The 25,876-nt window shown below is 35.6% G+C and overlaps 1 protein-coding gene across 1 annotated transcript in view; it reads left to right on the top strand.

Annotated features, from left to right (window-relative positions):
* The window catches only part of hlfa (HLF transcription factor, PAR bZIP family member a), a 29,620-nt gene extending 5,275 nt beyond the window's left edge, over positions 1-24,345 (top strand). The window contains exons 3-4 of the mRNA XM_030140848.1: positions 20,631-20,845; positions 21,539-24,345. Coding sequence (XP_029996708.1) covers positions 20,631-20,845; positions 21,539-21,754 — 431 coding nt within the window. The 3' untranslated portion in view covers positions 21,755-24,345. The remainder of the gene's footprint in view (positions 1-20,630; positions 20,846-21,538) is intronic.
* Positions 24,346-25,876: the final 1,531 nt, after the last annotated feature.

Below are 25,876 nucleotides of genomic sequence, written 5' to 3'. Positions count from 1 at the left end.
ATTAATCAGTTTTTAATCCACAGTAGAGTCACTTTTCTATTGAACATATGCACAAAACTTTTACTGATATTTACAAAATGTCGAAAAAACTCAAGTGCGTAATGTCGCTTTTTCCATTTATTAAACTGTGGTTCATTTCTTTGTGTATTTGGACTCTAATAGTTCATACAGTTTGAATTTGAACCCTCCAGCTGCTGCAGAACTATCTTTATATTCATTTGGGCAAAATCCAGTAGATTTCTACAACACGTTTGAATTCCTGTTTTAACCCTTTGTGGTCTGAGCCTATTTTGGCCATTTTTTAAGTACTTTTGATTTTGCCTTTATATACTATATACAGAAATGTTTATTATACCCATGTTTGGTATCTATATTTTCAGCACAACTTCATCTATCTCATCTGTCTATTATTTTTTCACTTTAACCTACTATATCAACACAAAAGGCCAAAAAGCACACAAAAAATATAAAATCCGATTTGAAAAAGGTATATAATTTATTGCATAAATAACACAACGATGCTTAATGAACCTTTTCAAAGACTTTTAAAAGTGAATATTGGTTCCAAAGATTAGGTATATAAAATTAAAAGTGTAATAAATTAAAACTATACTCAAATATTTGACATAAAAGCAGATTTTCACAGAGGCGTTTTCTACTGTTTTCTCACTATCTCATTCGGACAGTTTTTTCTGTTTTGAAAAAGGACAAAAAATGGCAAAGCTATGGTCAGAAATATAACACACCCCCCACACACACACACACACACACACCTCATTTTCATACGTTTATTCTCATTTGTTTGCTCTGGTTTCAAACCGTCAGATCTCTGGTTGTATTTGCTCTATCAACATTAAATAAAAAGTGGGAGAGTGTTTCGAGTCCGCACGTGACCGACTACAAGACCGACTTCTGACGCTACAACGTGTTGAAAATGTCATGTGATTCAGTCACTGAATCACATGACTAAGGGTTCATTTGTTACGTCTATAACTAGTTGCATCATGACATTTGCACTATGGCAATAACTGTCATATTTTTAACCCTTTAAATGCCATATTTGTAATGTAAGCAAACCATATTTTTTTATGCAAAAATTTTTTACACTAAATAAAAATTGAATTTTTTTTTCCTCCTGTCATCTGTCAGTGATTAACACCAACATTGGTTCATATTATTATTATTAGTAGTAGTAGTATTATTAGTATTATTATTTTTGGTTCTAGGTCAAATGTTAACTGTTAAATGTGTCAGTGTGTATTTTGTTCACACTTGGTAGAAGGGTGTTAGTGTAGGAATTTAACACTGTTTATTATGGGATGGTTTTAGTGGATGGATCAAAATTTAAACAATCAGACACAAATGAACAACTGTTGAATTCAGACCAAAAATAATCTGACCTTTAATAACATGAAATTCAAAGTGTGTATAATATGCTCACCTGGACACCAGAGGGTTAATATTCTCGCCGTCTTCTTCAATATTTTTGTTGGATTTTTGGTCACTCTTTTCCCCCTTTTTTGAACACTTCTTTTTTGTTTGTGTGGTTTTTTTTGGGGGGGGGGGGGGGGGGCATTTTATTATATTTCCTTAACCTCCTGACACCCAGTAAGTAAATATTTTTGCCATTTTACATTAAATAATTGTATTAATTGGAGACGACATGATGCAACAGTTTTTTCAAATACATTTTTTTTTAATATAATGTCCTTTTCAGTGGACATTATGTAATTTTTTTTATTTTAAAGTAAAGCTGTGAAACTCTTGTCCACTACAGACGACAAAAATGCACTGGTGGGTCTCAGGAGGTTAATATAAATTCTGAGAGACCTAAAGGTTTATAGAAGGTTCTGGATCCCATTAACGGAAACCAAATAAACATAGAGCTCTGTTAGTAAAATGACATTATCAGAAGGGTGTAAATGTGCATAAACACTGTTAAAAATCATGCAAAAATGAACAGCTTTTGAATTCTGATCAAAAATAAATTGTAGAAAATATGACTTTTATTAAGTGCAAAGTGTGCGTAATATGCTCACCTGGACACCAGAGGGTTAAACTTATTCTGGTTTCAGCTTCTCAGAGGTTGAGATTTGTTGTTTTGTTGCTCATTTTTTTGTGTCTGTAGGCGTCGGTTTTGTGTTGCCGTGCAGGGTTCGAGGTCATTTTTAGTTGTTTGTTTTTTTTGTTTTGGTTTTTTTTTTGTGACTAAGTCGTTCCATCTGTTGTTCTATCTGAGATCAGCCATTAAACCATGAGTTGAATGATCATTTTTGTGATTTCAGTGATATTCCCAGACTAAACCATCGACTGTTTCTTGGTTTTTGCTCCTCAGATTGGGAGTATTTTAGTCTTGACATAACGTTGGACTTGACCTGGTGTCGCGTCTAAACCTGTGTTGCAGGTTTTGTCGTGTTGTTGCACATTTCCCTGCAGGCTTTTCACGCTTTTTTTTTTTTTTTTTTTAAATGGGGACTAAGGTATCAGGACGAGTTGGTGGATTTTAAGGCTGGATCTGCACTGGTTAAACACTCATTTTCAATTATTACAGTGAATTTTCCTGGTTTTAGTTGCTCAAATGTGAATGTTTTTGTTCTGATCGCAGATAAATAGTGAATATCTCGGGGGTTGGGTTTGCACATGTGGCAGCTGCAGCTTTTTATTTCCTTCTGCATGACTTGGTTTGGTTTTGTTGTGGATTTAAGTGAAAAGATCTCAGTCGTGTTTACATTTTTGCAAAGTCTCAGGGACTAATTTCATGATTGTTAATGTTTTTCTGATGTTACTAAACAAAAACACAGAGCAGAAGCAACAAAGTGATATCTCAGACTGATCACATGAAATCGCTCTTTTATTAAATAATGTTAGTTCCTTTGTTGGGATCGCACAAAAATCCTGTTCTGATGTTAGTTCTGAACTAATAGAATATGAACATTTGAACAGGATCTGAAACTGTAATGTCTGTAAAACAGAATTTCATTTTGAACACAGGAACATTTTGTGATATAGCATTAGATCCTGTTGTGATCAAATAAAAATGTGTTTAATATTTGTGCAGATTTCTGGTGTAATTCAATTCTTCCAGGAAAAAATCATTTAAAAAAAAAAGAAACAAACAAAAAATTGCCTTTTTAACAGTATCACGATATATCGTATTGTGATCCTAGTATTGTGATTTGTATCGTATCGCCAGATTCTTCCCAATACACAGCCCTTGTGTCAATGTACGCGGTTAGCGGTTACAGATATGTAAACCGATGTTTTTGGCGTATATTGACACGTAATCGAATGGCATTGAATAACGCGCGAAAGGATGAAAATGTGTACGTATAGCACACCTAATGCCATAAGAACTGGCGTGACATACAACGTGATTTCATGAGATCAGTCTGGTTTTTTCACAGATTTGTATGTTTTTAATCTGTTCATTCAGAGATATTGTGATGAAGGACTGAAAAACTGTGAAATAGTCAGTATTTTTGCTATTTTTGATGAAGATTTCTTTATTAAATTGGGAATAAACAACAACAAAAACACATTCCAGAAACAGGATAATCTTGCCAATGAGTTTGCAACCACACATCTGTAGTTTTAGCTCAGAAAAAAGGTCAAAATTTTCCAATTCCTTCTTCCTGAATGTGGATATTTAGTGTTTTATTTCCTGCTTTGTGCCTGTAACTTAGTATGTTTGGGTTTTTACTGAACGTTACATCATGTTGAACTGGTGGAAACGCCTTTGAATGCCTTTATGAGACAATTTATTGACTAAATGATCGCTCAGTTAATCAGAAGTATCACTTTCGCTGATAGTCATCGCTGATTTTGGCTTTAGTTGTATTTATTTTATCTGGTTCGTTGCTCTAAGGTGATGTTTTGTTGGCAGACGACCGAAACCAAAATAATAGACAAGGAGTGATGGTGTTGCAGGTGTTTTTTTGGTTTTTTTTAATGCACTTTGGACTTAAATTTTGCTGCTTGAAAGATGCTTGAAGTTCTATCTCATGTTTTTTATACAATGATGATAAAGAATTGAAATGAATGGGCCAAATTCTGTGGTTTTTCAGTTTAGCTCGTTTATTTGGTCATAAAATGGTGTTAAATTGTGGATTATTTCACTTTCATTTGTTACTTAAACCTTCTGAAAACCCTGATCGATTAAGTGTCAGCCTAATGAAGTTGGGAATTGAGTGTTTCCAGGGTGTTTTTATTCCAGGCTTTTGTGGGCGTTTGTGCTGCTTAGTTTTCTGTCAGATGCACTTTCTCATAATTGGAAACACTTCTTTCTGTAATGAGTTGACATGAAGTGGGTTGAAACGCCGCAAACAAGTTTGTTAAGCAGCTGCCAGATCGCATTTGGCTACAAAATCCACTCGCCACCGCCGTAAACATAAACACGGCGGGTTCTCAGCAGGACGATGGCGAACGCTTGCTTTTCCGTTTGATGAAAAGCAGCGACTGAAGGATCAATGAGAGGCTTAACGCGGCGTGTTCAAGGATCATCCAGTCAAGTATTCAGATCCAGACTCTTATCGGCGCTTCTGTTCAGCCGCGTATCGATCCGACGATGATTAAAGACCTGGAGATAATGGAAGATGAAAGACGATCGATCGGAGTTATCGGCGACTTTTCAACCCGAGTCACTGTGTCACAGTTCATGTGATGTTTTTTTTCTTCAAACGCCTTCTGCGACAAAACTACCGGTCGGAGTCATTTCTAATTTTATGTGTAGCTTCCTTTGGATGTCTACAAAGTTGGTCCGCAGTTTTGAGAAATTAAGGTTTTTGGATTTTTGACGAATTTTTGAAATATTGAAAATTTGCCTTTTTTCTTCTAATGGTCCACATTTTAATGGTTCCAGATATCAATATAGTTCCTATTGATCACTGATAGAAGTCGTATATAGACTTTAATTTGGATCCATGACCTTTGACCTTGAAGGGTAAAAGTGAAGGTCACCAATGTCTAAGTTTCAGCAACGTTCTTCTCCGAAACTACAGGTCGGATTCATTTGAAATTTTATCTGCATCTTCTTTGGGACACTAGTGGCTTTTCCATTAGACATCTGCACAAAACTTTACCGATATTTACTAAATGTAGGAAAAACAGAAGTGCGAAATGTTGGTTTTTCCATTAAATCACAAATGCGATGATTTGTTAATTTAGTATCGCAAGATGACACTAGAAGTCATTCCATAAACATGTCAGCGAACATAAATGTGGTGTTGATTTACAGATATATTCATTATTTTTATTATGTATTACCCCTCTATCTCGTACTAAATTTAAAAAATGATGTGGTTTCCTGGTGTGTCCACACATACCGACATGTTTCTTTAAATCTCTTCTTCTTCTCTTGTAACGTCCGGCGACATCTGTTTTGTTTTTTTTTTTTTTTTTTTATTCGCGTGACTCTAGTTGCGGATAAAGGTCTTTCCATTGCAGTTTTGCACGATGTACCAATTGCGCTATGCCCGAAAAACCACCTCTTGCCAGCGCAAAAACTTTTAAGTGACATTGTCTTTTTTCCATTGGTTAAATTTTTATGCGCTATTTGAGGGTCAACGGGAAAGCGTCAACTGTCTACCAAGTTTATTCACAGTTTTGAGAAATTTAGTTTTGGGGATTTTTGATGAATTTTTTAAATATTATAAATTAGCCTTTTTCCATGGTCCATATTTAATTGGTTTAGAACATGTAAATGGTTCCAGATATCAGTCTAGTTCCTATTGATCACTGATAGAAGTCATATATGGACTGTGATTGGATGAGTTGAGTTCTCCTTCAGTGAAAGTCCCGCCCACTTTTATTGTTAGATTGATCTGCATCCAGACCACAGGACTGGAACATAGAGCAGAACCTAATATTATAAATTTATACAGATATTTATGTAGTATATATACAGTATGTTTTATACATTTTTATGGATGTAGTAGTATATGTTTATTAAAATGGATATTTGTGTGTGTGTGTATATATAAATATAAATATAAATATATAAATATATATATATATATATATATATATATATATATATATATATATATATATATATATATATCGATATGGATAATTTTGTAGTATATGGATTATTATGTTGTAAATAGATAATTATGTTGTAAATAGATAAATATGTAAACCATGGTGAGTAGAAAGGGGTGGGAATTTTTTAAAAAGTGCATTCTTCTGCCCCTTATTTTTCAAACTTGTTCATATTACTATTTACTATTATTAATACTGGCACATTTACAGAAATGTTCATTAATGTGTACTGTCCCTGCTAAATAAACAAACAAATAAAATAAATAAATACATATTATGATTTGATTATGCTTTTATTTTTTAATTAATTTTTATTTATTTATTTATTTATTCTGAATTTTAGACACATTCGTGCAAAATAAATTCATTCATTCATTCGTTCAGGTAGAACATGACACCGTTGTACAGGGACACCGGAACTATTTTTTCCAGATGTCGACATGTTTGTTCTGTTTCCGTCAGTCGTCACTTGTGCGTCTGCTGTGATATTCAGAATAATCAGCACATCATGAGTCAGCGATCGACTTCAGTTTTCTCATCACTATTCTTTAAATAAACTGAGAATAAGACGGAGCATAGTTATAGCCCGGCAACCGCTAATATCCACGCAAAGTATCATACAGATGAGAAAACATTCTATTGTCAGTTTTGTGTCACGTTTCCATAAATGAGTCCAAACAGTTGAATATCTGATAAAATGAAAGTGATGTTTAGGATCTGATGGCAGTGAATGGATCTAATTCTGCCTCATAATGGACTGAAACTATTAATATTACTGCAAAAAAACAAAAAAAAAAACAACAGCAAGTGAGTGAATTAGACTGAAACGCAGCAAAAGTGAGTCATATTTGTGGAAAATGGAGTGGGATGTTCATTCATGACTGAAAATTATGCAAAATCCTACAATTAGATCAACTTCCACACAGGTTGTTGGTTTGTTAGGTGACATTTTGGAGTATTTTGGTCTATTTCAACACCTCAAAATTATCTGTTACTGCAGTAAATATATTTGTATGAGTACAGTTGACATTCTTTTTACTTCATCGGACTCGAATGTTATTATAATAGATCTGCTGTTTGACACAAGTTGTGTCAAATAATAACTGCATAATAACCTACAAAAAATAATGACTCCATATTTTCTTCTTGGTTTAATGTGAAAAAAAATATTACACTATGCCTATAAATAATGACAACTTCAAATATTTGTCTTTGTTTTAGTGCAAAAAATAACATTAAATTATGAAAATATTAGCATTTACAAACATTTACAATGTGAATAACCCGAACAAATATGAACAACTTGAAATGTCTAAAGAAAATTAAGCCCAATTTTAACAGTTTTCTGCCTGTTCCTCAGTGTTTAGTGTCTTTGTAGATCTGATCCATAATGCACATGGAGAAAGGACCAGTTGAGGCAGAATATTGTTAAAATAACACTTATTTATCTTTAGAAATTTCAGTTTTTTCAGGTTATTCACATCTTTTTTGTTCGGATAGTTCATTAAAATAAGTATTTTCATAATTTAATGGGGGTTTTTTGTACTAAAACAAGGACAAAAATATGAAGTTGTCGTTATTTATAGGTTATTCTGTTATTATTTTACTGATTCAGTCCACTTCAGATCAAATGGGTCTGAATGTGGAACCTGAAAGAAAATGAGTTTTAGAGCCCTGGCCTGAACCAAATTAGAATGAACTCATTCGACAGTATTAAATAGAACCAAAAAGTGTGTGAAAAATAGAAAAAAAGGTACATTCCTGGTGGTGTTACCATGGTAACAGTTAACCGTCAGCTTACATTATAATAATTACAGACCAACAATGGTAAAAAAAAAATATATATATATATATAAAGCACCAGTTGAGGCAGAATATTGTTAAAACTGCACTTATTTTTCTCAAGGAATTTCAGTTTTTTCAGTTTATTCACATTTTTTTGTTTGGATAGTTCATAAAAGTAAGTATTTTCATAATTTAATGTGTTTTTTTTTGCACTAAAACAAAGACAAAAACATGAAAAACCAGCACAATTTTAACAATTTTCTGCCTGTTACTAAGTGTTTAGTGTCTTTGTAGATCTGATCCATAATGCACATGTAGAAATGACCAGTTGAGACAGAATATTGTTAAAATTGCACTTATTTTTCTTAAGAAATTTCAGTTTTTTCAGGTTATTGACATTTTTTTGTTCGGATAGATCACAAAAGTAAGTATTTCCATAATTTAATGTTTTTTGTTTGTTTGGTTTTTTTGCACTAAAACAAAGACAAAAATTTGGAGTTGTCATTATTTATAGGTTATTCTGTTATTATTTGACTGGTCCGACCCACTGCAGGTCAAATCGGGCTGATTGTGGAACCTGAAAGAACATGAGTTTGAGAGCCCTGCTGTAACCACATCATAGTTTGTTATCGTCTGAACCCTCCTCAAACCCCCCCTCCTCCCACCCCTCCCTCCCCCCTCGGTGTTGACGCTCGTGTCTCCTCGTCCGCCGCCGGTACAAAGGTGTTCCGTCGTCAGATACGAGGGGAACGGAACGCGCCGCCGTGGCTCACATGTGCAGACTCCGAACTCCTGACTGTTTGGGTCCGTGTCCCTGTTCACATTACGCCTCACGTGAACCCGGTCGGGGTTTCCTGCAGCGTGCGGGTCCATGTGACGAACACGTGAAGCCGAGAAGGAGCCTGTCACGGCATGATCCGCCCCCTCCCCCTCCCTCCTCCTCCCCCCCTCCCTCCTCCTCAGTGTGTCTTTCCCTTTAACTGCTCTCCACTTCCTCCTCCCTCCCTCCCTGCTGGACTCCGAGCCAAAGCACAGTCTGTACCCAGAGCAGATCACATGGACTCGGGTGTGCTTCTATCACGTGCACGCAGTGTTGTTCCAGCTCACAGAGTCTGCTCTGGTCTAACCAGCCGCCGCCGCAACACCACCCGACACAAGCTAGATCCCTGTGTTCCTGCTCTGATAACAATGTTATCACCACGAACAAACCGACAAACTGACCCAACTCTGAGGCTGTCAAGTCGGGGTTGGGGTTGGGTTGTTGACGCCGCCGGGAGGGGTCAAAGGGCGCGGCGGTGCATTCCAGCGTGAGGAAAGGTGGCTTCAAGAAAAAAAAGAACAAAAAACACAAGAAACTACAGAAAGAAGCCCAGAATGAAGTGATTTAACCCTTGGATGCCTGAGTGTCTGGACCCTCCACTCTTCCATAAATGAGTCAAAATGACCCAAATTAAAACCAGTGTGCTTTTAAGACACTAAAAATAATCATTTGTCTTATGTTTTTGGTCCATAAAAGAATGATTTCATGTTTGGAGAATTTATTTTTCTCTTTTTTATAAAACATTTTTAACTTAAAATGCTTTTTAAAATATTTTTGAAAATTTGGAAAGCAAAGTATAAATAGTCTATAACACAGGTGTCAAACATGTGGCCCGGGGGCCAAAACCGGCCCGCCAAAGTTTCCAATCCAGCCCGTGGGATGAATTTGCAAAGTCCAAATTAGGGCATCAAACTCAAAAATAATATCATAATAACCTATAAATAATGACGACACCAATTTTTTTCTCTTTGATTCAGTGCAAAAAACATTAAATTATGAAAATATTTACATTAAGAAGTTATCCTTGAACAATAAAATGTGAATAACTTGAACAAATATGAACAACCTGAAATGTCTATAGAAAATTAAGTGCAATTTTAACAATATTTTGCCTGTTACTAAATGTTTTGTGCCTTTGTAGATCTGATCTCTAATGCATATATATAAATGGTAAGTCGAGGCATAATATTGATTAAATTGTACTTACATTTCTTAACAAATTTAATTTTTCAGGTTATTCACATCCTTTTTGTTTGGATAGTTTGTAAATATAAATATTGGCATAATTAAATGTTATTTTTTGCACTAAAACAATTTGGAGTTGTCATTATTTATTGCCTACCATATTATTATTGTACTGGTCTGGCCCACTGCAGATTAAATTGGGCTGAATTTGCCCCCCGGAAGAAAATGAGTTTGACACCCCTGGTCTATAATATATAATATATAACAGTAATAGAACAATGTCCACATCCATTCAGTGAGTGAGTGCTTTTTTTTTTTTTTTTTTTTTTGTACTGTAAATGAATCAAAGGTTCAGATTTAATTCCAATGTAAATGAATGAACGATGGAAGCCTGGGGTCATCAAACAAAAAGTACAAATACATCAAATCTATAGAAGGTTAATTAAGAATTTTAATAGCATGACATCAATAACGTTTATTTATTCATTTATTTATTTATGTATTTATTTATTTATTGAGGAGTACCTGGAATGTGAAATTACTTTTCATTACAAAGATATTGAAAGAAAACAACCTGATCGGGTCATTTTGATCCACTTCTGCATCGAAGGGTTAATAGTAAACAGACTTAAAGTACCGTCCGCTATAATATGACTTTTTCACCAATTCATGGACCTAATGTTCCTGCTCATATTAAATAAAATACATTTCGCTGCAGACTATTAGGGGTGTGTATTGGCAAGAATCTGGCAATACAATACTAGGATCACAATACAATATATCACGATACATCACGATACTGTTAACATGGTGATATTTTTTGTTTTGTTTCTTCTTTAAAAAGATTATTTTCTGGAAAAACTTACAGTGCAGCTGTTGGATAAATGAAGTTTTAACACACGGCTTTACCAGTACAAAGAAACACAAATAAATAAATAGATAAATAATGTTTTATAGACATCACAGTTTAAGATCCTGGTTAAATGTTCGTATTCTATTGCGAAAAGAATCCATAGTGTTCAGTCCCTGAATCATCCAACATCAGAACATTATTTTTGTGCATTCCCAATAAAAAACCAAACATTTGCCTCTTTCAGACAGTAAAATGTGCTTTTAGGATGATTGAATTATCCATTATTTAACAAAACGGTGTTATCAATTTAAAAAAACTACATTTATGACCTGCAGTATTACAATAGTACTTTTGTCGTATACAAACAACAGAACAAAATACCCATGAATATAGAAATAAAAGAGCCTCAATAACAAAAAACAAAAATGAACATCCCCCATGTCTGCATTTGAATAAATGCCTAAAAATATCAATACAGTACTTTTTAATATCGATACAGAATCGTGAAGTGAAATATCGCGATATATTGCGATACCAATATTTTCTTACACCCCGGCAAACTATATCACTTGTACTGCTTTATAAAGGAAAGATAATGTTTTTATATCATGTCTGTTCAGATGGAATTCTATTGTCAATGAATGCGGATCATTTTGACCCAAATATGGATGCTTGGGGTACTAATACAAAAAGTACAAATATATAAAATCTATAAAATGTAAATGGTGTGATGTCAGTAACATGTGTTTTGAGGAATACCTGGAATAAGATGTTCCAATAACACAGCCAGACTGGGTCGTTTGGACCCATTTATGCATCGAAGGGTTAAAGCCGCGACGGGACTCCAAACTCTGAACAGTAGAAACACAGACCTGTAAACTTTATTTACAATCCAAACATGTTTACAGTACGACGACGTGGAAGCAGGAGGCGTTAGATAATAAATAACGGAAGCAGAAAAAAACAGCAGAACGTCGCATGTTTTTGAGCTTTTATCAAAGAACAGTAAAAACTGCCATAATAAACCATTTAAGTCAAAGAATTCTGATGCAATATGTGTTTTTTGTGTGATTACAGCTGCAACAATTGATCGATTTATCAGTTTATTGTGAAATGCAGAGGCCTGTTTCCCTACGAGGATCATAAAGCCAGTTAACCTTTGACCTTTTCAACCTTTCACCTGTTTTAAGGATTTATTGAGTCACTCAAGTGAAGAAAACACATAAATCCTCCTGTTGCAGCCTCTGAAATGGAAATATTTTCAGTTTTTCTCTTTTTTTCCCTCCGTCTTGACAGTAGAGCTGAATCTGTGACATTTGAGTTTGTCGTCTTCAGGAAACGATGGTCGACATTTTCATGGTTTTCTTTCTGTTCTATAAACCAATGACTTATTGAGTAAAAAAAATAACAACGGATTAACTGCAAATTAATTTCAGCTGTAGTTCTGTGTTGGTGTTTTTTTAGCTTACCGGCCGACAGGCCGTAAACTATCATCGTCATGCGGCGTCCGTCGGCGTCATCTGTCGTCCATTACAAAAATTTCAATCGTCTTCTTCTCTGAAACTACAATTCCGATTGACTTCAAACTTGGTATACAGCTTCTTTATGATGATGTCAACAAAAGTTAGTGAAATTATTTGGATCTGGATCTGATTCTGGATTTGGTGCCACTTTGAAAAATTTCCCCATTATAACAGATAGGAAGTGGATGGATGCAATAACTCAGTAAATATAAATGATATCCAGTGTAAATTTCTACAGTCCAGCCCTGATGGGGAGATGACCCAAACATAATGTCCACATGCTGATCAGGATCTTCTTCTGGATCTGGAACTGACGAAAAATTTAACATGGACTCTTATGGGGAAAACATTTCAATCGTCTTCTTCTCCCAAACTCCAGTTCTGATTGACTTCAGACTTGGTATACAGCTTCTGTATGATGATGTCAACACAAGGTATTGCAATTATTTCGATCCAGATCTGATTCTGGATTTGGTGCAGCTTTGAAAAATTTTCCCATTATAACAGATAGGAAGTGGATGGATGCAATAAATCAGTATCAATGATATCAAGTTGGAATTTGAATTTTTTACAGATCGGATTGGAATATGACCAAAACGTGGGCTATTTCTGTAATAGAATAGATACACAGAACTGGGTGAGAATAAATGGCATCTGGATACATTCCCCAAAGCTTTTAATTTGGCCGGTAAGCTACAGGGCCATTGGTCCGATTTTTTATTTATTGATCAAAAGTAGCGTAATATTGGTAACTGATAATTGCATTACATTTTTTGTGCATTTTATAGTATATTTCAGTACAAATACAGGGATTTTCATCTTAATTTATCTGAATTTTATTAATCTTTTCATCTAATTTTCATCCTAATTTGTTATTTTGGAAAGAATTAAGTGTTCTAAAAAGACATTAGCAGGAAATATATGAGTGTAAGCGATAAAAATAACAAGCGTGAGCCGTGTTTTGTGGAAATTTAATGATGTAGTCGGAACAAAAGCAGGCGAAGGAAATGAAATTCATAAATAAAACTGGTCATTTAATCGTAAAGACATCGATGAGGGATGATTAGACATTAAAGCGACTGAATACTGATGTTTGGAACAAATGAAGATTTGGACTAAAACTGACAAACGATGAGATTAGTTGCATTTTTTACCCAGTTTTCACATTGTAATAAACTCCAGTTCATGTTTTCTTGTTTTCCTGTCGTTGTTGTGATATGGAACCAATCAGATTTGCTGGTGGGCGGGACATTTCTCAACAACAGCCTATTTATTTTATCAGAAGCAGATAATTGTGAGTCATCTGATGGAATTCTTGACGATCCAGTTTCTGTTTCCGATCAGAACTGATGTTTATTTTTGGTCCTTCTTCCTTCACAATGTTTTTTTTTTCTGTTTCTTCCTCATTTTTGTCATCATTCAAACATTTCTGCCTCTAAATAACACATAGTTCCATTTAGCAATGCCTCCTAAAGTGGGATTCTAGTCATAAATTCATCTTTCCAGATCTGATTTCACTAAATAATCGACTCCAGTCAGAACAACAGAGGCAGCGGTCGGATTCTGAATCGCATCCCGTTGTGTTTTCCTGAATGAGCACCGTCTGCACCGTCCCACAATTCCCCGGTGCGTCGTCATGCGTCCCATGGTCAGAGATCAGCATGTTCTGCATGAGTTCCTCTCTGGAACCGAGCCCCGTCGGCTTGAATGACACGGAAACCAAAATAAATGCAGCACAGCAACACAGTTGACGAATCTATTAGCGGACGGATTAGCATCAGGACAACTTTAATGACGTCAGGTTCAGCAGCTCAAGCCCAGATCTGCACACCCACAGCTCCACTTGAAGACGACAAAATAAGGACAACAAGGCCGGGGGGGCGGGGGCGTTTTGGGTCATTTTTAACCCTCTAGGATGCAGAAAAACAAAATATACACCAAATAAAAACCACCAGAACCTTTATGAAGCCAATGTTTATCTACAGCTGAATCACATGACATTAGACATTTTAACAGTTGATGATACAACAAAAAGCTACAATCACAACTATTTTCTCTTGATTTCCACTAAAAAATAAAGAAAGCCATCAGTTTTTGCTCATTATTGGAGCTTGAAGTTGCAAAAAACTGAAAATTAACATGTTTACTTCAGCATTATCTGTAGAAAAACTAGATATTTTCTAAGACTTTTCACTAATTATTGGCATTTTCTGACTGATAAAACATTCTTAGATAATTAAATACTGAGATGTTAGGGTTTTTCATATTCTTTGGTCCAATAAATCCTGAATTAAAGCCTAAATATAAACCATCTTATCATTGACTTCTGCTAAAAAAAAAAAAAAAAGAAAGGAAACCATTAGTTTCTGCTCATTATTGGAGGTTGAAGCTGCAAAAGCTTATTTTATTTTATAAAGCAAAAATTATTTTATTTTATTTTATTTTATTTTTTTGGATATTTTGTGACTGATAAAACATTCTTAGACAATTAAATACTGAGATGTTTGGGTTTTTCATATTCTTTGGTCTAATTAAACCCTAAATATAAACCATCTTAGCATTGACTTCTGCTAAAAAATTAAAGAAAACCATCAGTTTTTGCTCATTATTGGAGCTTGAAGCTGCAAAAAGCTGGATATTGTCATAGATAATATGGAGATGTTTGGGTTTTTTTTACTGTTTGGTCCAATAAAACCTGAATTAGACCCTAAATGTACCTTTTTTTTTTTTTTTTTTTTTTTTTTTTTTTTTTTTTTACATTTTCTGGCCGATAAAACATTCATAGACAATTAAATACTGAGATGTTTATGTTTTTCTTGTTCTTTGGTCCAATAAATCCTGAATTAAACCCTAAATATAAACCACCAGGACCTTTTATGAAGCCAACGTTTCTGTACAGCTGCAGGTTTTTGGACATTTTTAACAGTCAATGATGCAACAAAAAGCTACAATCATTCTAGTTTCTCTCTAAGAGTCAAAAACTTATTGACTTCCACTAAAAAAAGAAAGAAAACCATTAGTTTTTGCTCATTATTTGGAGCTTGAAGCTGCAAAAAGCTAAATATTGTCATGTTTACTTCACTGACCTCTTGGATATGTGGAAATGTTTGGGTTTTTTAACACAATTTTGCAGCATTTTCTGATATTTTATGGATTAATCAACTACAGGAAACAATCGCAGATTCATTAATTAATACATTTGATGTTATTATCATTATTATTCCGACTAATTTCAGCCCAAACTTGCAGAACAAACAGACCTGTTCTTCTCTCTGTGGGTCAGGACTTTTCCTGGTCTTCTATTTTTACACTTCCTGTCCAAGGGAGGTCGGGGGCGGGGCTTCCTGTCAGTAGGAATATGGGTTCGTTCCGCCGTCGAACAGGAAGCCAATCAGGAGGTTGTGTTCAGGTGACGGATCGTCCAAGGCGGCGTCTGGTTTTAGCGCATTAGTACTTCCTGTCTGTTCTTACGGACGTTCTGATTGGTTGGAGGGGGCGGGGCTTTGCATTAGAGTTCACCCAATTGCAGACGGTTTCTATGACCCTGGTTAAAAACAACATTTTAGACAAAGATGGTGGATTTTAATGTTTGTGCATTTAATGCATTAGATATAGGCCTAAAGCTCAGGAATGCACTGATTTATTGACTACTGTTTAAAAAAGAAAAAAAGGTAAATAACAACAAAAACTAAATAAACAAAAAATAACTGAAGCAAATTTTACAAATGCTTCGTCTCTACTAATGACATTGAATGTTTAAGCACATTTATGAAGCTGAAACCTGCAAAACTAAATATCTGTCACAGTACTTTAATTTTTTGCACATCAGCCATTTTTATTAATTTAATTATTGCATTTTTTTTTGAGATTATGCAAAAAAATGCGCTTTTCATTCATGATTATTTGCTTTTTTGTTCTAAAAACCTGAACATCCTTTGTTTTCCTGCTCAACATATCTGTAATATTTTAGTGTTTACTACTATTTTAATGTTTGTTTGTTTGTTTGTTTTTTAAATCAAGTTAGTTTAGAGACACATTCATGAAGCTGAAACCAGCAAAATCAAATTGTTATAATATTTTAACAAATGTTAAGCCTTATTTTTTATTTTTATTTTTTTTTACACATTTGATTGGTGATTTTGCAAAGAAAATGTATTTTCATTTGTAATTATTTACTTTTTGTCACAAAAACCTTTAGTTTCCAGCTGAATTTCACTCTAAATCATTAGTTTGAAGCCGTTATAGTAAAGAAAAACATTTTCAAAGCAAAAACTTGCAAAATTCGATCATCTGATGCAATAATAAAATTTTTGAGTCAAACATTGGTACTTTTTACTGCAGACTGAAAACATTCAAAGATTCTTCAATTATTTGATTTACTTGATCTATAATTATCCTGCAGACATTTAAATAATGAAATTATTAGTGTTTTTTAAACAAAAATATTTAAAAATCTGTCAAAATCTAGAAGAAATAAACTCTTCGAGCATTTTTTGTTGTTGTGTTCAATTGTAAAAACCTTATTATTTATCTTTAGCTCATTTTTCATATTTCTAATATAATTTCAATTTTTTTTTTTTTTTTTTTTCAGTTTTAGTTAAATTATGCTGTAAATGACCCTTGAGGCATTTTTTGTTGTTGTTTTCTAGTTCAGATCTGATTAAAACCTAGAAATTATTAGATTTTTGATCCATTCAATTAATTTACACTCAGGAAATCCTGAAACTTCTGGATCATTTTTCACTATTTTCTGTAACTTTAATGGGCAGATCATTAATATAACAGATAATTTTCACAAATAGATGTTTTTTTGATGATTTAAAAAAAAAAAAAAAAAAAATAGAATAGAATACAGTAGATCAGAATAGATCTTTGTATGAAAATCAGCAAAAACACTTAAAGTGCAAAAAAAAAAAAAAATCAAAATATAAAAAAAAGCTCCAAATATACTGAAAAGTGTTGACAGTACACAAAAAGGAAACTACTAGAAATGCTAAAATATTCAAAAACACTAAAGTTGTTCTTAGACAGATTCATGTGGGTATTTTTCACCCACCAGTTGCCGTGGTTTCTCTACAGCTGTTTTTCTTTGGAGGAAAACATGTTGAAAACACGACTAAAGGCTGCGATCGTCTTCATGTTTGATGAAGACGACGTTCATCCACGTGTGTGATAATATGCAGCCGCTGTTTTTTTTTTTTTCTTTTTTTTTTTCCTCCGAGGTGTTCTTCTACGTCTTTGCCTGGTTTTTATGAGGTGATAATGACCGGCGTGGGCAGAAATGGAGGTTAGAGTGTGAAGATGAGGATGATGAAGATGAAGGCTTCCTCTGAACTGAACACACTCTTCCTGTTTATACATGACTCAAACATCTCAGATCTCCAGAGCTGATCTGAGATCAGGTTCCAGCAAATGTGGGTCGCGATGTGCAAATTCTGACGCTAATGAGCAAAAACCAGACAAACCTGCACCATGGAGACATTTATACCAGAATAAATGAGTCCAAAAGACAGAAGAAAGACATAAATGGACAGACGGATGCTTCAGATCCACTATATGGACAAAAGTATTGAATTCAGGGGTTTCTTTTCCAATGAAACTTTAAGGAAATATTGATGTTTCTATGTCCGATCATCAAGAGCAGGACATTTTACAGCTGTAGACATGTGTCCCAATATTAATATCCATTTAGTTTATAAACATCAATATTTTCTTAAAGTTTAATTCCTAAGTGAGATGTGAAAAAAGTAGAGGGTGAGCAAAAAGTAAAATGACCAGAATTAGCAACAAAATTTATTTTAAAAAAATTAAGATACGCATCAAAATGAACAAAAAAGCATCAAAATTAACTGAATAAGCATAGAAATGAACAAAAAAAGCATCGAAATTAATACAAATAAGCTTCAAAATAGACAAAATAAACATAAAAATGAACAAAATAAGTACAAAAATGAACAAAAAAAGCCTCGAAATGAACAAAAAAGCATTGAAATGAATAAAGATAAGTGTCAAAATGAATAAAAAAAGCACCAAAATGAACAAAAAAGCATCAAAATGAACAAAAAGGAAGAAAAGCATAATGAGCAAAATACACACAAGAATTAATAAATGCAACAAAATGTACAAAATAATGACAAAATAAATAACCGTGAGCAGAAAAAAAAAAATCAGTAAAATGAACAAAATAAGCAACGAAATGAACAAAATAAGCATCAAAATGAGAAAAAGAGCAACACAAGCATAAAAAATGAACAAAAATGAAGAAAATATCAAAATGAGTAAAATACGACAAAATAAACAGTGAGCGAAAAAAATCTGTGAAATGAACAAAATAAGCAAGAAAACTAATAAAAATGAACAAAAAAAGCATCAAAATGCACAAAAAGAAAAAAAAAATTATTAATTTACAGGCAGAACATTTATAATCATCGTCATGGATAAAAAATAAAACAAAATTAATGTTGGTATAAATTCAGTCCAAACCATCTGAGTCATTTTATAAACAGAGACAATTTAACCCAAACTAACCAATGCACTGATATCTATCCCATAATATAAAATAATATTCTGACATTAGTTATTATTGTTTTGGATCCCAGACCCCTGTTAGAAAAGAAACACCTGGATTCAACGTGTCCACATACTTTTGTCTATATACTGCAGAAGCTGCTGATTCCAGAGCAGTAAACAGTGGTGTTGTGGCTCTACCTGGTGGTCACATGAGGAAACTGCACCTGAAGGTTTGACCACTGACAACATAGACATAAATACTTCCATAGTTGCTTATGTTATTTTAGATTTTGCGTATCGAAGTTTGATAAGACACAAAAAACTCAGAAATTAAAAGTTAAACCAACAATATTTACAACTGACAAATCAGCTGTGGAAAAGAAACTAAAAACGCAACCGCAAACCATCAGAGCACTAAAAAATAACATATAAGCGCAAAAAAACACTGATTAAATAAAAATTCTCATTAAACTAATTTCTGTCTAAACTCTGGGAACATTTCTCACTATTTTCTATCATTTTATCAACTAAATAATTCATATAGTCAGTGTCAAACAGCTGAAAGAGACGCTGTCATGTTGATTTTAAAGGATTTTAGATTATTTTTAAGGTCATTTTATTCACTTAAACCTGTTTCTATATGAATTAATATTTAATAATCAGAGCTGGACCAAACTGTTTGGTTTGTTAATGTTGAAAACTATGATTAAATAGATTTATAATATTATTTTTTAGAGGAGTTCTGATGAAAACGTCAGCAAAATAAATGTATATAACAAAACATAACATAGAATAACAGACGTCTATGACTTTACAGTCATTTAGATGAGTTTGTACAGTGATTTATAGGGAACTGTGAATGTAAATTAAAGGGAAAATGCACAACTAATATAATAATAATAACAAGGGAAGCGTGATCGATCAATAGTAATAATAAATAATAGGATTTGATTGTCTCTAATATTAAAAATAATAACAATAACAACATGCACTGAGATTTTCCACCTTAATCGGATTCTGTTTCTGCATTTTTCATGATTTTGTGCAAGAATAAGAGGAAGAAGTTACATTTGTGGGGTTTGGAGATGAGAAAATATGACATATAAGGTCATATATTTATTATATTTATGCAAAAATGAGGTGCAGGTAGTTCCATTAGAGTCATTTTAGGGTATTTTTAGATAATTTAGTTAATTTTCTTATTCATTTTCAATAGTTTTGATGATTTCCAAACTGATTTTGTCTGAAAATGTTGCAGGTCATGATGGTTTAATCACTGGTGGCTTTGAAAATAAAAAAAAAAAACAAAACAGTGATTTCTGTCCAAATGAACTATATCATGTGGATGTTTTTCTACATCTTTACATTAGTTTCATCAGATTTTATATTTAATTTCCAGTAATAATGGTATTAAATGAATCAAACACTGTTTTTACGCCTGAAAAAGAAGGAAACTGAAACAAACTCCATAAAAACCATCAGTTGGATCTTTTTGGTGCAGATGAACATGTGGTTTTAGACACAATAAGTACAAATGGGTTGAAATAAGACGTCTATTGTTACCTGTTCCCATGGCGACCACACGCCGCTGTCCCTGTTCCCGTGGCAACCACACACCGCTGTCCCCGTTCACGTGGCGACCACACGCTTCCATCAGCGCGAGGTGGAGAACATGTGACGGAGGCAGAAGAAAGGCGCTGTTTGTTAAAGATCAGAACCTGAACACCCCCCCCCCCCGGCCAACATCACTCGTTGCGACCCAATTTCACCTGGAACTGTAACGGACCAATCAGAGCCATTAGTGGAGGCAGGGGGGTGGGGCCAGTGTGGACCCCCCCCCCCCCCCCCCCCCGAGGGAAAACGGTCACATGATGGGGTCATTGATGTGTCTTCTTTCTTCTGCCCCCTCCCACAGCACTGCCGTCGTCCCGGGACACCCCCAGCCCCATCGACCCAGAGTCCATCCAGGTCCCGGTGACCTACGACCCCGACCCGGCCGACCTGGCGCTGTCCAGCGTCCCCGGGCAGGAGATGTTCGACCCCCGCAAACGCAAGTTCTCAGCAGAAGAACTGAAACCACAGCCCATGATCAAGAAGGCACGCAAGGTGTTCATCCCAGAGGACCTGAAGGTGAGGGGGGGTCTGGGTCTGGACGAGGGTCAGGTGGGTGGAGGGTGGTCCGGGTCTGGACGTGGATCTGGTGGGTGGAGGAGGGTCCAGGTCTGGGGAAGGGGGTCTGGATGGGGGGCGGGGGCGGCTGGGTCTGGACAGAGGTCCGGTGGGTGGAGGGAAGGTTCTGGCTCTGGAGGGGGGTCTAGGTCTGGGGGAGGGGAAGGGGGGGTTAAAGTCTGGATGAAGGCCTGGGGAGGTGGGGTCTGGGTCTGGATGAGGGTCCGGTTGGTGGAGGGGGGGGGTCTGGATCTGGAGGGGGGTCCAGGTCTGGATAAATTATTATTATTATTATTATTATTATTATTATTATTATTATTATTGTTATTATTATTATTGTTGTTGTTGTTGTTGTTATGATGATTATTATTATTATTGTCGTTATTATTGTTGTTATTATTATTATTATCCTGTTCAACCTACCTGAATATGTTATCATTAAGGTTCATGAGAAAATAGCACAAATATTAAACCATATTCATTGTAAATGTGTTTTTTCTCTTAAATGTTGTGCAGTTTTATTAAAGACTGTATTTTAATTGTTTTTCATTCATTTATTAAATACATAAAATCATCTCAGCTGAACCAGGTGTAGGTGTGGTTTGGTTGCCGTGCCGACCGTCTCTGACCGCTATGCTCCCCCCCCTCCCTCAGGATGATAAGTACTGGGCCCGGCGCAGAAAGAACAACGTGGCGGCGAAGCGTTCCCGTGACGCGCGGCGGCTGAAGGAGAACCAGATCGCCATCCGGGCCGGCTTCCTGGAGAAGGAGAACGCCGCCCTGCGCATGGAGGTGGCCGACCTGCGGAAGGAGCTGGGCCGCTGCAAGAACATTGTGGCCAAATATGAGGCCCGGCACGGACCTCTGTGAACCCCGCCCCTCCCTCGTCACTCAGAAACCCCGCCCCATCACCCATAAGCCCCGCCCCCACACCCCTGGACCCGCCTCCCTATGAGTTTGAAGGACAATGTGTCTCTTTTGGTGGCACTGCCCCCCCTCCCTCCCTCCCTCCCTGATTCTGGTATTATAGCTGTTCTATCATAAGCTTCGACCCCCCCCCCCCACCCCCCCACCCCCACATTGTTCTATTAAATATATATACATATACATAGATGAATATATATATATTTACACATGCTGACTTCCCACTTCCTGTACTGTGAGGAGTAATGAGCCAACCCACCAGCTGAAGCCCCGCCCCCTTCCACTTTCAACCCCCCCCCCCCCCCCCCCCCCCTACCCAAGCCCCGCCCACGCCGTGCTGTTATGTTCACTTTCATACCGATTTTATACGTGAGATCAGGACTGAAAACTGTTCCTCTTCTGTCTTAATAATCATGTGACGTGTTGGAGAGCCCGCTAAACCCCGCCCCCTCGCCCCACCCACCTTCATTCTTTCACGCTTTTGGTCTGTTTCACCAGCCCACCCCCCCACCCCCTCCCAATTTTTTGTCTTTTTTTTTTTTTTTTTTTTCCTAGATGGCACTTAACACAGCACTTAAACCAACCTCTTTTTTCTTTTTTTCTCCTCGTTTTTTTCGGCAAAAATACACAAAAACCAGCGTTTGGCGTTTTTTCCACGAACCCGGACTCTGAGCAATAATGATGCTAATAATTCCTGTCCACAGCTAAATCGACTACCTACACGCTCCTCCCTCCGCTTACCCATAATCCTCTTAGTTCACCTCCATTAACTAAGACGACGTTAGTTAACCTCTGCACTAATGCGTGTCTCACAATCTGATCCGGTGAAATGTTTCCACTCAAATTTCCTCCGCTTCATATTTATCTACCTTTTATTTCTCAGATGGAAGATTGTTGTTTTTATATATAAATATATATAAATATATATATTCTGTTGATATAATTGTTAGTATTAATACTACTCTTGACATTGTTGTTGTTTTAGCCTCCTTCGTTTTCCGATTTAAGCATGATTTCTTTCACAAAAAGCTACTCGCAGATTATTATTATTATTTGTGTCGGGTTTTTTGTTTCGTTTTTCTTTTTTTTTTTTTTTTCTTGGGCGAAAGTTGTCAATATTTCTTTCCCGCTTCTGTTCCGAATTAGCATGATTTTTAATACGAGTGTTTTCATTTTTAGGAAATCGATAGTCTTTCTTCGTTCTTTCTCTTTTCACTTCGTAGCTCTACGTTCGCCTTGTTTTTACGAAGACAGGCTGTTTGAATGTAAAAGATGTCGATGTTAAAAAAAAAAAAAAAAAAAAAAAAAAGAAGAAGACTAATAATAATACTAAGTTGGATGGTGTTGTCCGATACTGTGGTTAAAGCCGATATCAGTTTGTTTACTGCAGACCAAACGATTCACAGCAGAGATATGATATATTGGTTACAAGAGATATGTTTATATGAACCTATACGTTGTTGTTTTTGTACAGTATTTTTCCTACACATTAACTGAACTATGTATTTTAAAGAAAAGGCACAAAAGATCCAGAATTATATTAAAGAACACACGTATATAAACTCAACACAAATGCTTATAGTGGTATTTTGATATTGTCTTATTCAGTAGGACGTGGTAGTTTTACATCGGAACCTTCCTGGGCATTATTCAGATCCACCGTTATTATCATTATCGTCACACTCCTGCACCTTCAGGGTTTAGCTTTAGTCGAAAAACAGCGAAAAACAAAAGCGTCCGAATGTAAAAGCGGGAACTGGTTTCTTCATTTTTTTTTTTTTTTTTAACTTCCCGAGTCATTTTTTCCAGCTTTTTTTTTTTCAGCTTCTAGATATTTTTTGTTTGTTTGTGGGACGGCGTTACTATGAAGGACGAGGAATCGGTGGCTGGTTACTGCGCTGCGCATGATTGGTTCCTCGGCCGATGCAGTCGTAGCTCCTCCCTCAACCTGAGTGATGGACACTGGGAAGCTTTTTCTGATCCTCCTGTTTTAAAGGCTTTCAGTGGAGTCCCCCCCCCCCCCCCCCTTTAAAATGATAGCGCTGCTTTTAGAGAAGTCGTCGAAGCTCGGATACGACCGATTTATGAATATGTATGGAAGCCTGTGATGGCCAAAATTAAACAACAAAACCATATTTAAAAAAAAAAAAAGATGTGTTAACTTCTGTTGCATGAAAGTGACATTAAAGATGCAAATACTTAGGGGAAAAAAATTTAAACTAGGATGCAACATAAAAAGATGAGTACGGAAGCCTGTGACGGCCAAAATCGTGGAAAATATTTAGTGTGACTTGAATTTACTTGTTCACACTTCATCGCATATGATGAGAAGTTCAGAAATCATTCATATTGCCAAGATGAAATATGTAAAAGAACAAAAGTGTTGGGGAAAAAAAAAGATGCAAAGAAGTATAAAAAACCTTCGTTAACTTTTGTTGCATCAAACTGATTTTATAGATGTAGTTGAACTAGGATGAATCATAAAGTTCCAAAAGTTTTAGTTTGGAAGTCATTGGTGGCCAAAATTGTTTACAAAACAATGTTAAAAAATTTAATTCTGTGTCTCAAGAACTGTGCACAATTCTTACTAAAGAATTTAGAGAAATTTAAAAAGAAAGCAGGATGAAAAATGAAGCAGAAACAGGAAAACAAGTAAATAATTAACAATTAAAACTAAAAGACTCGATTATTCCTGCAATTCTTTTTGTTTTGCTGTAATAATGTATTTCCGTACTTTTATATAAAAACATGGATTTGAAGTTTATATTAAATAAATAAATGTGATTTAAATTTTAGTATCATTTTAATCCGTTTGTATTTTATTCCATTTATTAAACAAATGAGCTGTTTAATTCAGAATCAGTTTTGATGGTGTTTAATATTGGCACACTTGGTCTTCCGTAGGTTCATGTCTTAAATGTGTCGTTTTAACGTTGGATAAAAACCTGAATTCAGTGTGGTCAAGTGTTGAATCTGTGGGTTTAAACCCCAGACCAGACGTGGTTTGGATCCAATCCAGAGCTCGATGCAATTCTTTTTTCCGCTTTAGTTTTTTTTTATTTGCATGTTTTTTTATTTTTGTTTTTTTGTCTGTTTTTCGGTTTCGTAGATCAGAGCGAATACTGGAACGAAGCCTGGACGTGAACCGTTGTCTGAACATACAGAGTATATATACAGTACATAGGAAAAAGCCAATGATTAACCCGTGTTTATCCCAAAATGACCTCACTGTCGATGTGATTTCACTACCTCACCCGGAAACGTTGACCATAATGGGAGTGGATTCCAGTGCCTTGAATACACTGACTGTTCCCCGTCTCTCAGCAAACGGAAGCTTCATCAGCATCGGCGCTCGGACGCACGTCGGATCCGCACCGAAGGGCTTTTCGGAGCGCGTTCCAAAAAAACACCGAGATTCTACACGACCACCACTACTACTACTACTACTACTACTACTACTACTTTCATTCCTGATATTTTTTTGGGACATCGCAACAGACTTGTAACCATCGTATCCATGGCAACACCAACGGACTGTTTCAAGAGTCGAAAAACGCAAACAGGAATACGGGAGAACACGGGACGGGTTCGTCTCCGAGCGGATGCATTTTACATTTGTTTGTGTTGTTTCAGCCTCAGCCTCCGTCTCTCTGTAATTTGTAGTTGTCTAATAAAATCCCAATTCTTTATATGAAGAACGGTCTGGTTTTTATTTGAGCACGACGCGAACGGAGAAGAACGCCACGAAAACGAGGAGACGAACGCCACGACAACACCTCTGAGACAAACAGCAGGGGCCTCAGTAATGATCTAGAACACAGGGGTCAAACTCATGTTAGTTCAGTTCCACATTCAGCAGTGGACCGAACCAGTAAAATAATAACACAATAATATAGAAATAAGGTCAACTCCAAACTTTTATCTATGTTTTAGAGCGAAAAAAGTAAATTTACAGTATGAAAAGGTTTACATCTACAAAGTATCCTTTCCAAAGATGTGAATAACAGGAACAAACTGAAAAAATAAGTGTAACTTTAACAATATTCTGCCTCAGTTTATCATTTTCAC

This window comes from Sphaeramia orbicularis, chromosome 8 (assembly GCF_902148855.1).
Source record: "Sphaeramia orbicularis chromosome 8, fSphaOr1.1, whole genome shotgun sequence".
In the NCBI taxonomy this organism is placed as follows: Eukaryota; Metazoa; Chordata; class Actinopteri; order Kurtiformes; family Apogonidae; genus Sphaeramia; species Sphaeramia orbicularis.
Note: the sequence above shows the minus strand (reverse complement) of the source record. Positions and strands in the feature narration are given on the sequence as shown.